Raw genomic sequence first — 18,249 nt, 5'->3', positions numbered from 1 at the left:
GTAATTGCTTCCTTGCATCTGATGCAGCAGGCTCAAATCTAGCCCAGGAAATCGCCTTACATAGCAACGAATGTGCTAAACTGGAATCCTTAAGCACCACTACCTGGAAAAAAGCACAGCGGAGCCTCCGTCCGGCTAGAACCATGTAGGATTATTGTGCTTTGAGGGTAACGTGAGAAGTGCTGGGGATTTTCCCTCCAAAGCAGGATAATGGTGCGAATCCTGTTTACTCACTCATTGCCCATTGATTTGGATGTGGTGAATGCGTATCACAGGGACCTAGACTGACAAGCTCTTCAAATACTTTTGGACTCCAAACCCAACCAACATGACCAAGGTTGGTGGGAGTTCGTCTCACATTCCTCCTTCCTGATGTGTAGGATTGCTCTTTCCCTGGTATAGACCGCAAACTTACAAAAATCAGCTTTCCGGGTAGGAAAATCCCCGCAGTTGTGTCAAAGCGGTGCCCTCGTCATCCATGGGATCGTGGAGAGTCGGACACGACTTTGCAACTGAACAACACACTAACAGCCCAATCTCAAGATTGCTTTATTCCAAGTATTCTTTCCCAGAACAAAGTTGCCTAAAGGGATGCGTTTGCAGCTTGCAATAGGAGCAGAGAAGCAACCCTCCTTCACTGCTCTTATCACCACCCCGAGGGAGTGAAGAGGCTTGTCAAGTGTTTTCTTGGAGAAGAGCCTGGATTTCTGCCATCGGGTCTTCCTGCTTCATGCGTCAGAGGTCCTCTGCACGCCAGAGGACATGGACAGAGGACACCCAGGAGCAATTGTGCCTAAGGCCCGAGTCAATGCCCGATTCTATTTTGTGACTACGGACCCAAGAGGACCACTGGAAAACTGGCCGGAGATCCCCTAGGGCTGAATGGAAACCGTTTGGATGGACAAGTGCTGCAGAGGTAGACCATTCTAATAGGTGTATCATTTCTACAGGGGCTGTGATCTTCGTCTCGGCCAGGTAATGATCTGACCAAGACCAAGTGCAGAAACTTAGTCTTCAAAACCAGCTGTTCCGAGCAAACCAAGTGTGTGCCCAGCGGTATGTGTGGGTCCAGAGAATGGGGACAGGCCCATGGCGGGCTGCAGCACCAGGCGAACTGGACTCAAAAGCAACATTGAAATCCCCCTGGAGAAGCCAACACCAACTCCTAGAGGGTTGGGCCAGAGATTCTGCTAGGCAACAAGGTGGTCTATACACCAGCAAATTCCTCAGACTGTCTCTGGACACCGACTGGATGCACTTCAGCTCCATCAGAGTACCTGGTCAAGGGGATCACAGCCACAGCAGCCCCTCACCCTTTCCTCTACCTGCTCAACACAACTGGCAGCTGGGAAGGTCTCTGCCCTTGGGATCACGGTCTTCTCCCAGCCATGACTGGTTTCATTACAGGGCAACCTTACATTACAAAGGGATTGTGGGTAGCTCAGACTGCTCTCCAATTTACCCGTTGACAGAACCACCAGGCAAGCGTGTTATCAATGTTCTCTCCTTCCAATGGTACTTTTACCCTGCCTGCCGTCCATTAGCCTGCAGTATCTGGTTGCCCCTTAAACGATTCACAAGCTGCGGTGGTGCCCCACCTATGGAATGCGCTCCCCAGAGGTCCGCCTGGCGCTGTCACCAGGCCAAGACCTTTTTATTTAAACGACATTTTGTTAATCGGTGCTTTAATGGTTTTATATTGAGAAACTCCTAATTTTTAATATTATTCTATGCTTTGTTTTCTTTGTGAGCCGCCCCAAGGCTTCAGCAATGGGTGTGGCATAGAAATGTTATAAACCCTTCAAGAGCAACTGCTGGGGGGAAAAGGCCAGGCACTTCCCCTCCGCACCCATGGTTTTCTGGAGGCAGTGGAGGTGGTTGGGCAGGGGCAGCTGGCGGAGGTGCTAAAGGGTCAGGGGTTTTCTTCCCCACCAGCCCTGGGCGCCAGGTAGAATCTTCGCCCCGTCCAGCAGCAGGCCTGCCTGCCAGCCCAGGATGAAAGTTTAGGCTGGGTGCTCTTGCCAGGCACTGAATTAGCAGCGCATGCTTTCAAGCACTTTTGATTAAGTCAGATGAGGGCAGCACCTCAAATGACCATGCAAAATGGCAGGGGAAAGGCAACCCTATTAGCAGCAACTAGCCACTTACCCAGCAGAAGACTGAATCCAACTTCCTTTCCTGGGTCTCAAGCCAGCCAGCTTAACCGCAAATCATACCAAGAGGGACCAAACCACTGGCTTTAGAATTAGGCTGACCTGCGTCCCTGACCTCAGGGACCTACTCGCATCCCAAGGGTAGGAGCAGCACTGCACCTCCCATGTTCGGCCGATTTCGGACGTCTGACCAAAGCCCTCCGGAGTGAGGAAAGGCCAAGGACCAGCTAGGTTACTGTGGGACTGGTCTCCATCCCGTCTCATGCCCTGAGCCCCAGTCCCCAAGGTCAAACTTCTGACCTCACACAGCCAGCACAATTATCCCTACACTAGGTAGAGGCTTTGGAGGGTGTTCTGGAAGCACAAAACCTCCTAAAAGGTCAAAGCAAATCTCCAAAATTAGCGCAACCTCCCAACTGCTCTATTAGCCAATAGCAGCTTACTTTTAGATACCTGGTACTGTACACCTTTTTTGGAGTACACCAGAGATTCTTGTACCTTAGTACCAGATTCTCTAATGACAATTCCCAAGGCAGTCAGAGACACAAGTCAACCATAAAGCAAACATTCGAAGAATACATTTTTATTGGAATTTTTCATGTTATCTCTTAAATCTTAACATGATCAGGTATAATCAAAGGCTGAAATCATATTGTTTCTTGCAACTTTCAAATTATGACACAGTAGTCAAATTCTGCAGAATTTTGTTCCTATCTCAGGATGTAGTTTTTGCATTGCCTGCTAACCTGCTCGCCATGCTAAAGAACTTTTGTTCAATGCATGTGCAAAGCACACACTACTGATGGCACATCACAGATCTCACTGCTTTGTTTCCATCACTCAGGCTGCTGCTGTGAGACTTGCTCCATCAGAAAAATATTCAAGATTACCATTTTCCTTTTTAGCTGGTAAAGACTTAATGTTCAGTCTTGCACTAATGTAGTTCTCTTTCATTAATGCCAGCAATTAGCTACATTCCTGCTAGAACCATTCATTCTGCACCTCAGCTGTAACTTGGTTTTCCTCTGACCATCTTCCCAAGTCTCCATTTTTCTTTTAAGTGACCTGATAAAGAACAAAAATATAATCAGGATGTTTTGGTTCATTTTCCCTCCATCTACAATCAACACAGACTAGCTTTCATTTGCGCCTCAGAGAAATAAGACATGCATTTGCAAGAAGCAAGAACCTCAATTTTACCAAACATTCAGGAGCTGTCCTAAATCAGAGCAGATAACCTTGCGCATTGAGGGGGAGGGGGAGAGAGATCTCAAAGTTAAGCCCCTGCCTGCACAGCTAGCATTTATGTTAGGAAAGCACAACATTAACACACTGGCACTGCAGTGAACACCTCCAATTTTAATGCCCAGCTTCTAAGTGTGTGTGTTGTCAGAATGCTGCAACTCTTATTAGCACAGCATCTATTATCTAATGCAATCCAGTTTTGCTTGAACGACTCAAGTCACGGTTTGAAAACTCAAGGAAGCAGTACAAGTCACAGCACTATGTTAATTTCCTTCAAACAATCTCAAAACAAAATTGTTCAACTATTTCTTTTCAAGTATTTGCTGGGCATGGGATCAAAAGAAACTGCACCCTAAAAGTGTGGGGAGAAGCAAACATTCGGAGTAATTTTCTCAGGGTGCAGTACTTCAGTGCTTGCCCTACCATGAGGTGGACGGGAGTGCTCCTTCTTTTGCCGCTGTTCACCTGTTCTGTCCTTGTTGCCTCTGTGGCTGCTTGAGCTTTTGGGAAAGCACCTGGCAGGACTTTGTGAGAACTTTCCAGTGTGGATGAATGCCTAAAAGCAGAGGAAAGAATTAGCAATTCTAGTGATTCCTTTAAACAAAAAAACCTCAAAAAAACAAAAATCCAAAGCAAATAAAACATTAACTCTTCCAAAATTATGTAACCTGACTGACCATGCAGTGTTCATGTTATTCCTCAAATAAAAATACCAAGGCTAAGAACACAGAGAGCGAGATAAGAGAGACTTTAATTCAACGTCCCAATTCAAGTTCACAAAAATGTCTCCTGCATGGTTTATCTCCTCAGTCATTGTCCAAAGACTCAGAGAAGCAGTAGGAATATGCAGGCTGCAGACCACGAGGGGTCCGGCTCGCTCTCCAACGGCGTGGAAGGGGACCATACGTCACAGAGCCCAGAAGGCCTGCGCTCCCATACGCCACACGGACAGAGCTGAGAGAGAGCGACCTCTCCAGGTATCCCCGTTGGATGACAGGACGCAGACCTGGTTGGGGAATGCTGGGAACTGCAGGACTACAGGACTGCATCAGCAGATAGTCTTGCTGGACAGAAGAGGAAACCTGCAGATTGGAGGGGCCAGGAAACTGTTTTCTAAAATTAGCTTTCCTCAGCTGGGTGCCCTTCAAGGGTGTTGGTCTGAACTGTTCAAGACACACAAAAAATCGACACCACAGGGTGGAAGGAATGTGCCTCAATGCCCGCAGGTTCCAGAGTCGGCATATTTTATGCTTTGAAACATGTTTAGCCTCAATACAAGAACAGAAGGCTTGCTTTCAATAAGGCCTCAAAGTAAAGAGAGCACAAACTGCTCTGAACAAAATCGAACATGCAAGGAGAATAGGGAAAGTACTCTCATAAATACCTTGAACTTCAGGAACATCGCACGCTTATTTCAGGAATATACTGCCATTCCAACCGCACATGCTGGGGGACTTTCAAAGCTACTGGAAGGCAAGCACAGCATCGCACGACGGATTAATACAACACTTCTCATACTGGAACTGCCCGGAGCGTTCCCAAGGTGGGCTGCATCCAGAGATCCTCTTTTGCCACGCTGGAAACGTTGCACTATTGTGACAAGGCCTTTCCTTACAAGAGAGGCGGTTCCCCCTGCCCCATGCCATGCTTCAATTCTATTCAAATATAGCAATTCAAACACTAGGTCTCACCTATATGAACAGTAAAAGGGGCAGAACGCTTGTTCTGGGTTAACTATTGATGCAATGTTCTTGCATTCAGGACTTCAAGAAGGGGGAAATAGAGCTTGGAAGGCAGCTGGACATGCTTCCAAAGGTTTCACAAGTGCCGGATGGACAACTTTTTATGATTCCACCAGCACAAGGCAATATGTACAATAAGAAAGACTTGAGCAAAGACATGTCTCCTGCATGGTTTATCTCCTCAGTCATTGTCCAAAGACTCAGAGAAGCAGTAGGAATATGCAGGCTGCAGACCACGAGGGGTCCGGCTCGCTCTCCAACGGCGTGGAAGGGGACCATACGCCACAGAGCCCAGACGGCCTGCGCTCCCATACGCCACACGGACAGAGCTGAGAGAGAGCGACCTCTCCAGGTATCCCCGTTGGATGACAGGACGCAGACCTGGTTGGGGAATGCTGGGAATTGTAGGCCTGTTTTCTGCTGAAGCATGCATAAGGTTGCATCAACAGATATAGGCTTGCTGGACAAAATAAAAGATGAACCCTGCAAATTAGAGGCTAGGAAACTGCTGCCCCCAAACAGCTTTCCTCAACCTGGAGCCCTCCAGAGATGTTGGCCTGAATTCCCAGTATTCTTCAAAGAGCACAGCTGCTCAAGGCAGACAAACATACAACACCACAAGGTGGAAGGAATGTTCAATACCTGGACAATTCCAAAGACAAGACATCTTCAAATGTGCTGACCTCTTCAACAGCATGAGGGCCTCAGTGCTTCCCAACTGAAAGAACATAAGTGCCTATTAGGTTCCTATAATGCATCCAGCAAACAGCCTTCCCAGACTTCGTTCCCCTCCATATGTTTTGGGCCACAACTCATGCTCCACCAGGAGATGCATGGCTTAGAGTGACCTAATTTGGCTACAGCAAAACTTTTTGCAACGTGCCCATGATATCCTGGTTAGCATACTAGCTAAAACTGAGTTAGATGGAGCAACGATCAAGTGGGTCTACAGTTGGCTACAGAACTTGGCATTTAAAATGGGTAGAATGAAGTAAACCCTCTAAACATCTGATCCTCATGCGCTGAATTTCTGCCCATCAGAAATCACATTAAAAAGGTTAAGTCCTGCAAAGAAAAGCCCAATTATACTCTTACGAGATTGCATTATATTTATATCTCGTTTTTTCTTCCAAGGAAGCCAGGGCAGCTTACACAATCCACCTCTCCAACTTTATCCTCTGCGAGGCAAGTTAAGATGAAGTCCGTGACGGACCCAAAGTCGCCCAGTGCGTGGGGACTAGAACCTTGGTCTCTGAAATTCCAGCCAAACGCTCTAGCCACTGCACAGGCTTTCATAACGGCTTACTTGAAAGAGCCGTGAACCACCCAAACAGGCTGGGACGTCATAAAACGTACTAACTCACTGCAACGAAAAGACGCCTCTAAGCATGCCTGCCCCATGCAACGTTGCTTTAAAAAAATAAGCGAAATTGATTGAGTTAATAAAGCAAAATGGGATTTAGACAGCAACACTATATTTTCTGCTTTGGCATGGTGCACAGACTTCTGCTTCGGGATGAACCTCCCGGACCACGCTTTCCACTTTCTCCAAAACTGACCACCGCCCCCGAATGCAGCCACGCGAGCAAGCTCAACTCACCCTCCGCACCACGCGCCAGAAAAGGACTTGGAGCGCAAGACACGGGAATTTATACCACGCAGGTGCTGACGGGATATTGCGGCCGTGGGGCTTTCAAGGCGCATGCTCCAAATAATTTCTATAGAAGAGGGAGGAGTAAAAACAGTTTTCCGTAGCCTTCGCTTCCGGTTCCATGCTGAGGGGCAAGTGTACGAACGAACGTAAGCGTAGGAATAACTCAGAAACGCACAGAAAAGGCTAGCACTTTCCTACATTTGCTATGCATGAGTCATGATTATTTGAAAGCATAAGAGTGAAGTCTCTATCTGCATTTTCTTCTTTCAATTTCTCGTTTATTCATATGCAGCCACCGCTTTTGCCCGCACATGGAGGATGATGTTTGCCGCATTTGGGAACCTAAAGGTTTGAGTTCAGGATGACTAAATCCTTCCTCTTGGTGGCGCACATGCGTAGAGGCGGGGAAGAAGAGCGGCATGAGAGCAGAGCCGGCAGGACGGGATTTCAAGACGAGAAGTGGTCAATCGGCACAAGGGCGCCATCTGCTGCCCAAAGTGGCTGATAGCTTCTTCTCGTTCCTCCCGTACATAAGTAGCGTCTCTAAACAAGTTCTTCCTATACTTTTCACCATGGACAGCCAGTTGCAACCTCTGTCTTTCCCATTTCGCACCCTATGACCAAACTATTCCAGTTTTGTGCGGCTTATGGCTTTTATTATTTCTTGATCTTGATACATTTTAATAGGTCTTTGTTGGCCCCCTTCTCAGGCCATGAAATTCATGAATCCTATAATAAATCCCCATTTCAAATGCTATTTTTTATGGTAGGCAGTGTTCAAGTCTGAGATTTCACACCCTATATCAATAGTGCTTCTTGCACTTAATCAACTGCATGGAAAACAGAGAATCATAGAATACTAAAGTTGGAAGAGGCCATGAAGGCCATCAAGTCTAACCCCCCTACTGGTGCAGGACACCAATGTACTCTGACTCACTCAGCAAGCCAGCAAGTTTGCTAGCTGGGTTGTGAAACTGACTAGGTTAGGTTTTCTGATGAGAGGATGTTGTAAATTTAACTAGAGCCCTGGTATTCTTAGGTAAAGTGAAATTTACAGCCCAGGCTGTAAGTACCTTTACTCAGAACTCAAACTGCAGTCCTCTTGTCTCATGCTGCAGGCACTCTTTCAAAGCAAGTTTGTGTGATTTTTTTAAAAATCGCATTACTTCATCAACTGTTTCATACACGCAAGCACACACAAAACAGAGTGCTAAAGGATGCTGAAATTTCAGGAATTTTTGATTACAAGTGGTCCTTGTTAACTGGGTAGGAGAAATTTATTTTTAACAAAGTACAAATGAATGTCTGCTCAGATATGAGACATGAGAGATGTTCAAATATGAGACATGATCAGGAAGAGAGTTTCTGTATTTGATTTGGAAGATTCACATATGCCAAAAGTGGGTGGAAGTGGAGCCGAGTCCATGGCCCAAGCACCCTCCACTTCCTCCCATTTCCTGACAAGTCTATCTGTACCTTGAATTGTTATTCTTCAGCAAAAGCAAGCCCTTTTTCACCTGGAAAAGGATGCACAGAAGGGGCAAGTAACCAGCAGTTGTGTCAGTCAGGGAGGGAGGCAGAGGAGTGGAGAGACTAAGAGAAAACTCTTTTCTAAAAAAAATTTATTCCATAAAATCTTGTCAGTAGGAAGACAGATATACAATGCAATGATTTCCTCTACAGAAATTTTATACACCATGAAAAAACAGTTCAAAGGGAGAGTGCACTGGCACCCACCCCTTTCCCACAATGACCGCATCTCTCCCTGCACCTTTATAAGGAATTGCTACTGGAAGGCCGAAGCCGGACCCCCACCCCCCACCCCATGGAAAACATCCTGCCTGAGACAAAGCCCAAGCACAAGGAAAGGGCTGCATTAGGGAAAAAGCTCACGAAATGCCGTTAGGGCAGGGTGGAATGAGAGCAGGGAGACACGAAGGCAGTGGCTGAGTCTTCCATGCCTTCCTTCCCTGGACTTCCTGCTGAGACGACCAGAAGCAAAGCTGGGCAGAGAAGAGAATGCCAGCAACAACATGCTGCTTGCCTGCCTGTGTGTGTGGAAGTAACAGTGGGTAGAATTCAGATTATGCCAGATGCCAGTCCCTGGTAAAATCAGTGGCACGTCTGCCACAAGGGGAGGCGAACCGCCGAGGCGTCTAGCTGCCACCCGTGCCTGCCGAAATGCCTCCTCTCACACAACCGTTCAAGACGCAAGAGCCCTGCATCTGGACACCCTTCTTGCCAGAAGCTTAAACAATGGGAGGGCCGCACAGTAGGCCCCTTTCTCAAATGCTGGGTGTTGTGAAGCAGCACAGCGTTCACCGGTGATGCTGCATTTACAGGTGCGACCTTTTGTGACAAAGGTGACAGACAGCCAGACCTGTGGTCACACTCAGAACGTCCTCTTCCAACGCATCTCATGCCTCCATTTCTATCATCTCCTCCCCTCCTCTCACCCAAGGGTCACACACCACCCGTGACTGGTTATACTATTCTGAGCTGAGAAAGGGACGTCACATATCTCATCTTCTTTTCCTTCTTTTTTTAAAAGTCAGGTTTAAGTCCTTTTCAAGCATATTTAATGTAAAACTTTCAGCAAGTTTTGCTACATGACTAAAAAAAGGCGAGTTCCACTCTAGTTTTAGAAATATTTGTGTTTTTTTAAAAAGAGGAAGCCATGATTAAAAAAATACAATATATTCCACACCACTGCTTCCTTAAGACAATTCATTTCAGGCTTTGCAGTTCCTGTTAAACAGGCTCTAAATATGCCCCGTGTGCACACACACACGTACACACAAAAAATGAGGTCTCTTTACGGCAAGTTTGGGGAGCTGTTGCTGTTCACTGTAAAACAAAATCAAAAAATGTTCTCCCTTCCCTAAAGATTCAGCATATGCCATTAAAGAACAGTTCAATTCGTCTGCAGGACAATAAAAAATTGGTCAGTAGTGATTCTGCATATTAAGTACATCAAAAAGACAAATAAAATAGAAAGGCTTCTGTAATGTGTCAGTTTCCTACTAGGAGAGTAAATGCTTATGTTTCTTCTGTGCAAACAGACAGATGCTCACACACACAGACCTGAACTTCCTGCTCACTGGCTCCAAAGCCTGCTCTTACAGAACCTTTCTTCCTTGAAGCAGGGATATTAAACAGATCCAAACATACTATTTACAAAGAGCAGGAAGAAATGGGCCATTATTCATCTAGGTGCTGGAGCTGCCCACAGCGAGGATGAGCCAGGCGAGCTGTGTACAGGCAAGCCGGGGTATTGCTCTGCCGTCTGAGGTATTGTGCTGTCTGTTTTACCCCCGTTCGGATCTGATGGCACTCCAGACAAACGCTTTCCAATGAAATGCTACTTTTCCACAAGGTTCGTCCCTGTGCTTTTCCACTCCTTGGAGAAGGAAGTCATTTCCTGGATATGTTATGAAGGCAAAATCTTAGGCGAGCCTCAAGGTTCCTCTTCAGCACAGGAGAAGGAAATGGCAGATATGGCAAATCCTCTCCACCTCAGGCATGTTGATTTTGTTTAGAAGAATTCACGGCCGATGATACCTGCGAGAGAAATCGAGGAAATCACATTGTTCTCGGGGCACAGCCATGGGGTCAGATATCTCTTTTTCTCTTTATTAGAAGTATTTATACAGCTTTTTCTGCTCCGTCAGGGACCTCAAAGTAATATACAGTAAAATCCCCCCTCAAAAAAAATCTCCCCTCAACATAGGGAGAGATCATTCTGCAAACAGCAAAATGGCAAAGAAATTTTAAAAGCCAAAGGCCTGGCAAAACATCAGCTGCCACTAGCTAGAACGCTCAACCCACAGGCCATGAGTCAAGGGTAGAAATACATATCGGATGCGGAAGATCCCTGGGGCAACTCTGTTTTCTATTCCATTCCCAATTAGGCCTAGCATGGAGTGTGCCTTCTTCACAGCAGCTGAGAAAGTATCGCCGGGCCGATGCTTTCGTCAAGCTGTCCAGCACTCCTCATCCGCTGCGGTGAAGACGGACAGAAGGAATCCATTTGGGCTCCCTGGGAACATACCGTGTGAACCGCTTGCTCTCTTCGTGGACTTCCATCTCAGAGCTTTTGAACTCATTCAGCTCCTTCCGGATGGCGGCCTGTAGGGAAGGAGCAGAGAAATCCCGTCAGCAAAACCCCCCAAGCTGGCCCCCGCCCCATGCAGGCCCAGTCCCAGGTCTGTGCAGTGCTGTCAAGCGCTCAGGTTCCCGATGCCATCCTGCTCCAGGCACATCTCTGCCGCACCGCCCCTCTTCACCTCCCTCGGAGCCACCCTCTTCGGCCATTGTGCAGCATTTCCTCTTTGGGCACTCTCTGATCTGTCACCAGAAGCAAAAGCGAGCAAGCAAGGAGTCTGGGCTGGTGTTCAGAAGGGCCCCCTTGGTGCAGGAGGGGGAAGCAGCTGGCGGGAAGTGCTGGATGTGCGCCCAGCTTCATGACTCACTGTGGGCTGGGGAGAATTTCAGTCTGCTCTACCCATCCAGCTCTGTGAATTTGGGAGAGAAGTCTGTCTCTCTGCTAGATGACATTCAGGGTTTTTGCAGGTGTTACAGGATTTGGTTGCCCTTGGTCAGCTGAGCAAGTTTCAAGCAAGCAGACTTGGTGGTTGACTGGATGGATATACCAATGGAAGGCACTGCAGGAGCCTGGAGATGCAGCAAGGGGAAGGGGCGGGGGCAGAGAACTGCTCCTCACAATTCAGGCAATGATAGGGAGCAAGAGAAAAAGACCCCTTTGAACTTCTCCCTCAAAGCACACACACGGTTCTCCTCAGTGTATGATTTGTTTCTTTAACCCCTTTGGGACATGTGGTATTTTGCAAAGCACAAGAAGCACCGAGTCCCACATGGGGAAGCTTCTAACTAAACCTGCCTGGTGCCCTTCAGATCTGCTGATTCGCCAGGAAGTTGGGAGTTGCACCCAACACGTCTGGAGCACTGGGGAGAGCTGGTCCAGGATCTGACGAAGGGAAGGGAGACGGAGGCTGCTGCGGGCAGGTGTGTTTACTCCAGTCACACATGCTTGGGCTGTTGTGACATTAGCGATGAAGGCAGTCTTCCCCAATATGGTGCCCACCAGATGTTCCGGACTACACTTCCCAGGATTGCTGACACTGCTCGTGCAGTCTCAGACTGATGAGAGCTGTAGTCCAAGAGGCTGCACTATGGACCCACAGGGTGGCAAGTGAGTCCTAAAGGATGTGGGAGGCACAAGGGGCAGCAAGGAAGAAAAAGTGTGAGGAGCTGGAGGGAGCAGGAAACCTTCAGATGCTGGTGGAGCAAGGGGCAGAGGCAGGGTTGCGCGGGGGTAGGATCACAGGAGGACAGGCCAGGCTGCAAGCATCTTCCGCCCACCTTGTCAGCAGGAGTTAATTTTGTCCACGGCTTGTCAGCTCGCCTGTCATAGTCCTGAGCATCTGTCACCTCCACATATTCATTAAACCTCAGGATCTTTCTTGCTTGCAGTTCAGCCACAGTAGGCCTTTGACTAAGCTGAAAGGCAACGCGAGAGAGAGAGTCGGTCTTAAGCAGCCGTTCATGTGCTCTGTTAAGCAAGGCAAACGCTTCTTCCTCCACTATGATGTCACACGTCCAGGGCAGCGACATAGGACAGTGCAACCTATTCTCACATAATGCCGGTCCTCCACCAGCTGCACCGGCTGCCGATTGAAGCCTGCGCTCCATTTAAGGTGCTGGTATTGACCTATAAAGCACTAAATGGCTTGGGACCAGGATACCTGAAGGAACGTCTTTTTCCCTATACGCCTCCCACCCCCTAATATTTTTTTTCTTTTCTAACATTTTGTATTGTTAAACTGTCCCGAGACTTCGATAATGGGACAGTCTACAAAAGTTTTAAATAAATAAATACATCCATAGTGCCCAAGCTGATGTACTAGACTATACCATCCAAAATCCCCAGCCAACTGGGAGATTATGGGAGTGGTTGTCCAACACATCCTTTCCAGGCTGGGAAAGGCTGGTGCACACGCTGCACTGGGCATACACTGCACAAGGCCCTTTTTCAGTGCCCGGGATGTATCCAGCCAGTCGTGACAACATGCATCTCTCTGTTTACTCCATCCTGCTTTCCAGCTAGGACTTTGTGAAGAGTTAAGCAGAGCACTGCACATGCTGCTGAACAGAGCCATACCAGATACCAAAGCGGTCGCCACCATATCCGTGGACGGAGCACCAGAACAGCCCTTACAGCATCCCACCCACACAGCACATGCCTCAATGGGTCCCTCCCACGAAGAGCTCTGGAAGATCAGAACAAAACGCTCAGTATTTCCAGTACCTTTCTGGTGAGCCTTCGTTTAATTTCCCGCTTTTCAGCCTGCCGGTCGGCCTCATTTTTGGCTGCCAAGAAGAAAAAGAAAAACGGTTTAGTGCTTACAATGCCTGCTTACTCTCAAAAGAGTTGACAGTGGATAAATGAACAAGTCATTTACTAGGATACAGCTTATTAATGCTACACACATTTAGACACACATTGATTGAACTGTCTTTTGGGAAGGATTATTAGGAATTGGGGGCAATATTGTACAAATAAAATACAATGCAGAACAATTAAAGTCAGAAAGTACAATGTTAAAATACACTATAAAGGTGTAAGACTACAGTACAGAAGAAAAATCCAGACTAAAACCTAGCCCAGCACAAACAGTTAAACTGCTGCAAAAGATTTAACAAAGCAGAACCAGCTGGAGCTGGGGGGTCAGACTAGATGGCCCGGGAGACCCCTTCTGACTTGCTCTGTTTCTATGTTTCTATACTAGAAAGATGAGAATTCTCAGAAAAATAAAGTCTTCACCTGCCACCAGAAAGAGTACTATGTAGGTGCCAGGCAAGCTTCTCCGGGAAGCTTGTTCCACCACAAGGGTCCTTGCTCCTAGCCACCGACTTTACTTCCCAGAGAAGGGCTGCTGAGAAGGATCTTCGGGTCTTCTGCATAAGACGGAAGAACCTCGCCAGAAGCCATTTTGTGGTCTGCACGGTAATGCCACACTTCGAATTAGGCCCAGGCATGGCAGCCAGGGCAGAAGGCAGAGAACTGGCCTCATTCAGTCCCACTGGGCAGTCCCTGTTTGCAGTGTTGCTGCCCCTGCTTTGGACCACCCGAGAGCCCAGGACCATTTTCAAAGCTGGTAGCACATTGCGGTAATCCTGCCAAGAGGCTACCAGAACATGGGTAACCTTAGCTAGGCTAACCCTGTCCGGATAGGGATGGAGTTGTTCTATCAGCCTAAGCCAATCAAAGGTTTTCGGTGCCACGGAGGCCTCTAATGGCAGGGGTGGCTCCAGGAGGACCTCGATCCTCTAGGACAGGTTGAGCATCACTCTTCCAGGCAGGTGACGTGCCACTAACGATTCCGCTGCCTGTACTGAGCTTCAGTGCATTGGCCCTGCTTCAGTCCATTGCTGTGTGCAGGTCCTGATTCAAAGCAGCGACCGTCAATCCAGCCTGGGCGACAAGAGGAAGGAGACACAGCGGGCTGCCATCTGTGCACTGAGGAGGCCTCGGCCTACCCCTCAGGATAACGTCCCCTGTGGATTTGTATGGCTGTTGAAGGGCGTGGGGAGCAAGATCCTAGCGGAATCCCACAGCAAGGCTTCCGAGACACAGAGCAACCCCCCCGGCACCACCTTCTGGAATCCGGGCAGGAGGGGATCCAGTGTAGCGCAGCACCGCCAGCTCCCGACCCAGGCGACGCCTCCAGAAGGATAGGATACCACGGGCGACGGTACTGAAAGCCCCTGAGAAGCCCAGCAGCAGCAGCGGGGCCTCTTTCCCCCTCTTGGCCAAGGTCACCTCACAAGGGGACTAAGGCAGATTCCATTCCAAAGCCAGGCTGGAAGCCCAGTCGCAAAGGGTCTCAATGATCCATTTCATTGCATTGTCTGAAGTTGACTGGCTCAGGCAGAAGGGAAGGTGGGCTTCTGGCCTATACTTGTTACCATCAACTGGGCCCAGGTTAAATTTTCCCAGGCTTGGCCTAATGGTGCCTCCTTTACAGAGGCTGCTACTCCCGCTCCTGGTTTACACCCCAGCCAGATAACCCCTCCTTATTAGAAGTAGAAAGTCATGACGTGCAAGGAGAAGCAGTCAGGGGAAAAACAAGAATCCTTCCACCGCATACTGGAACTCTTAGACACAGCTGTTCCTTTGACTCACCAGCCCGATTCTGAGGCTTACCTCGTTGTCAAAACTAAACAACTCCAAAACAAGGAGGACTCCTTTCCTGCAAAGATACATTTCTTTCCTCTGCCTGCTGCCATTCTCTCGGAAGCAGAAGAAAAACTTTGTTTGGAGGTGCAGTTCCTCCCACGCACAGCAGAAGTGTTTTAAACACTGTCCTCTGACTCCTCCCAGCAAAGGATAAAGCCTTGGCTATTGGGTGTCAGAAAGATGGAATAAATAAATAAAGCTGCTGCTGCCACTGCAGTGGCAAAGCCTGTTCATTCGCTTCAGTCCAGATTACCTGCTGCAGCTCCCTGGGAATTTAAATGAAACTTCCCATGCAAATGACAGGACGGCAGGAATGCTGCACAGCAGGTAGAGCTTCTGTTCTGGGACCAAAGCAAATGCTTTGCAGCTAGAGCAGGATGATAAAGGAGGTGTGGGCCAGCCTTCCCCAAGCCGGTGCCTTCCCCACGGACTGGACTACATTCCCAACCTTCCTAGTCAACACAGGTGCTGGAGTGTAGAACATCTGAAGGACACGAGGCTGGGGAAGGCTGGCGTTGATGGTTTAGCATATGCATGTTCACAAAGCTGCACATGGCTGTGACTCACGCTGAAGTATATTCCTTTGCTCCAGTTCTTCTGCTGTTGGCCTCTGACTTAATCGCCTATTTGAAAAGAAAGAGGAAAACGTGTCACTTTTAGGATGCAGGGAAAGCCACAGCTTTCTCCATCCTTCACACCAAAACAAGTCTCAAAGCAGTAGGCATGTAATGCATGTAGGGTCATCTCCAAATGGTTTTTCCTTTTTAAGGGAGCCAGGCAGTGCCCCAGTGTGTCCAATGCTTGCAACTCAGATGGGCAGGGCCCTTACACCTGCTGTGCCTATAAGGCCATCCAGGACCAAGCAAGTTAAATGGCTGCACTTAGCGCCCACGTTTCCCTGGGATATTTCTCAGACAATACAATCCCAAGCTGAGCAAACTGCAGCTTTTCTTCTGCCGCCCTTACCTGATCAGTGTGGTTCCTATCTGTTGCCGGATTTCATTCCACTCTTCCTTGCTCTTCCGAGGAAACATGTTCTCTTCCGGTAGCTCCGGCCGGGGAGCAATGTTGCCCAGCTTCATGGCGAGAGTATCTTTCCTCTTGACTTTATTGGCTAGTGCAGCTTTGGAAAGAAAGAACGCGCGGACGTTACTAAACATGCTACCTCTCTGCCAGCTCTTCCCCACCGCTTCAGATCACACGGATGTCAAATATCTACAGAGTGTTAAGGCAGAAAGCAGGAGGAAAGTGCCTAGGCAGCGAAGGCACATCTGCATGAATCAAGCCTCGTTCAGCCCCAGGGCAGAATCCAGTTTCAGGGATGTTGGCAGTGACTGCATTCCAGAGCTAGGTGGGGCCAACAGCAACATGGGATGTGGCCAAAATAACAAAAGTGCCACCATTATTTATTTATTTATTAAGACATTTTTATGCCGCCCCATTCACCGAAGCCTCGGGGTGGCTTACAACACATAAATAAAAATTAATATATATATATATATGTGTGTGTGTGTGTGTGTGTGTTATAATAATAATAATAATAATAATAATAATAATAATAATAATAATAATAATTTAATATATATACACACACACATACACAATATAATACAATATACAATATAAAATAAGCCGCCCTGGCCAGATTATGGGTTAGCTCTCACTGCCAGCAACGGAGCATTAGGAGAGGCATTTCCAAATCTGTGGAATGGGGGAAAAACTGCACAACGCTGGTAAACCATTGGCAGTCAGAGGAAAGCGGGGCAAGCCAACTGGGGATCCCTAAGGGCCAGTCTGGGACCCCGAGTGAGGCGGATGTGGCCCACGAGGCAGTGGTTCCACAGCCCCGATGCACTGAGAAAGCTTGCCCGGGATAGGAGGAGACTTACTGTTATGGCTTTCGTCTTCATCCTCCTCCTCTTCCTCCTCCCTGTACAGAATGGGTCCCTCCGAGTCTGAGTCACTTGGTCCCTCCTCTTCATCCTGCACAGTCTGCAGGATGATGCTGGGAATGATCGTAGTGCTTGGGGCCTCTCCAGTGTAAACATGGGGATAGGAATGATGCACATCTCCTTGGCCATCCTCTTCCTCTTCATCATCGTCTGGACTAACAAGAAGGTATACAGTTATTTATTTTTAATCGGGTTAAGGGTGCAATTCTGTGCCTGCTTGGACAGGAAGAAGGGGGTGTGGGGCCATGCTGGGAGCTGCAGGCCTTTTTTTAGCAAAAAAGGCATAGGATCGTACCCTTAACCGCCCTTCATTTGTAGAGGGAAGGATTCGTAAGGAGCTCTCCTGGGGAACAATGCTGATCAGCAGAGCTGTCCAGAGCTGTTTTGCGATGGGCGCTGAACAAGCAGATAAACTGACAGCAGACACAGAAGTCAACAGTTTGAAACTGAAGCCTTCAGGTTCTCGGCTTACGAACAACACAGTTCTAGGTGGAATCCCAGTGCAGTGGAAGGAGCCGGAGCGGAAGCAGGATCTCCATTTCCCTGTTTCAGGCAGAACGTGCTCCAACAGAGCAAAGCTCAGGGAGCCAAGGTTTCGTTTGGATGCCAGGAAGCACTTCCTGACAGTCAGGACCCTGAGGGTGTGGAAGGGGCTTCCACGAGAGGTCGTTGAGGCCCCATTGGTGCGGGTGTTCAAGGATAGGCTGGACGTGCACATGGTGGGCATGTCGTGAGCGGAGCCGGCTGGTGCCGGAGGTCAGACTAGATGGCCCAGGAGGCCCCTTCTGAATCGCGCAGTTTCTGTGTTTCTCAGGGAAGAGTTACGTGCATGTCAGGCAGCCCTTTGGCCCCCGGGACGTAACAAGCGCACCTCCCGCCTGCACACTGGGTGCAGCACTGAGGGGCTCAGAAAGAAGCAGCCCCCAAATACCCTGCAGAGGTGGGTGCCTCCATCTGTAATTGCTGCCTGTATGATGGCTCAAAAACTGGAGCACTGTACAACGCCAGATCTGGCTGCTCCTCAGCCACCCCTGTTAAAGGCCGTCTAAGTTGCAGCATCAGAGGACTGGGCTGCAAGTTAGAACACTTCCCTCTTCATCCAGGGTCCCCAAAGAGTATCTTTACCAAAGTTTTGGAAGATATGCCCTTTTAGACTATTGGCTAAGTTCATGGGGTGTAGTGATCATGTACTTCTGAAGGATACCAGGTGGGAGAAGTCCCTTTCCTAAGCATCTCCCAGGGC

The 18,249-nt window shown here is 48.4% G+C and overlaps 1 protein-coding gene, 1 long non-coding RNA gene and 2 other non-coding genes across 12 annotated transcripts in view; all 4 read right to left on the bottom strand.

Moving 5' to 3' along the window:
* Positions 1–2,720: 2,720 nt before the first annotated feature.
* Positions 2,721–6,795, bottom strand: LOC123025948. Of its 4 annotated transcripts, none has more exons than XR_006415221.1 (5): positions 6,741–6,795; positions 5,783–5,858; positions 4,783–4,861; positions 3,822–3,954; positions 2,721–3,218 (listed from the first exon to the last, which is right to left on the bottom strand). It is a non-coding gene; the product is annotated as an uncharacterized LOC123025948 (long non-coding RNA). The 4 variants fall into 4 exon arrangements; XR_006415219.1 differs by having other exon boundaries at positions 4,783–4,864; positions 6,741–6,775; XR_006415220.1 differs by lacking the exon at positions 6,741–6,795 and adding an exon at positions 6,138–6,147 and having other exon boundaries at positions 4,783–4,864.
* LOC123026111 lies at positions 4,179–4,388 on the bottom strand. The gene has a single exon (XR_006415241.1). It is a non-coding gene; the product is annotated as a small nucleolar RNA SNORA73 family (small nucleolar RNA).
* LOC123026118 lies at positions 5,296–5,505 on the bottom strand. The gene has a single exon (XR_006415247.1). It is a non-coding gene; the product is annotated as a small nucleolar RNA SNORA73 family (small nucleolar RNA).
* Positions 6,796–8,399: 1,604 nt separating the features above from the next.
* PHACTR4 (phosphatase and actin regulator 4) overlaps positions 8,400–18,249 on the bottom strand; it is a 107,362-nt gene continuing 97,512 nt past the window's right edge. For all 6 annotated transcript variants that reach the window (XM_044435119.1, XM_044435120.1, XM_044435118.1 and 3 more), the window contains 7 exons: positions 16,944–17,161; positions 16,021–16,177; positions 15,622–15,677; positions 13,123–13,184; positions 12,177–12,314; positions 10,846–10,922; positions 8,400–10,355 (listed from right to left, as the gene is read on the bottom strand). In XM_044435119.1, the coding sequence (XP_044291054.1) occupies positions 10,340–10,355; positions 10,846–10,922; positions 12,177–12,314; positions 13,123–13,184; positions 15,622–15,677; positions 16,021–16,177; positions 16,944–17,161 (724 nt within the window). In that variant the 3' untranslated portion in view covers positions 8,400–10,339. The remainder of the gene's footprint in view (positions 10,356–10,845; positions 10,923–12,176; positions 12,315–13,122; positions 13,185–15,621; positions 15,678–16,020; positions 16,178–16,943; positions 17,162–18,249) is intronic.

Source organism: Varanus komodoensis, unplaced genomic scaffold (genome assembly GCF_004798865.1).
Source record: "Varanus komodoensis strain SLA01 unplaced genomic scaffold, ASM479886v1 scaffold29_1, whole genome shotgun sequence".
Taxonomy (NCBI): domain Eukaryota; kingdom Metazoa; phylum Chordata; class Lepidosauria; order Squamata; family Varanidae; genus Varanus; species Varanus komodoensis.
Note: the sequence above shows the minus strand (reverse complement) of the source record. Positions and strands in the feature narration are given on the sequence as shown.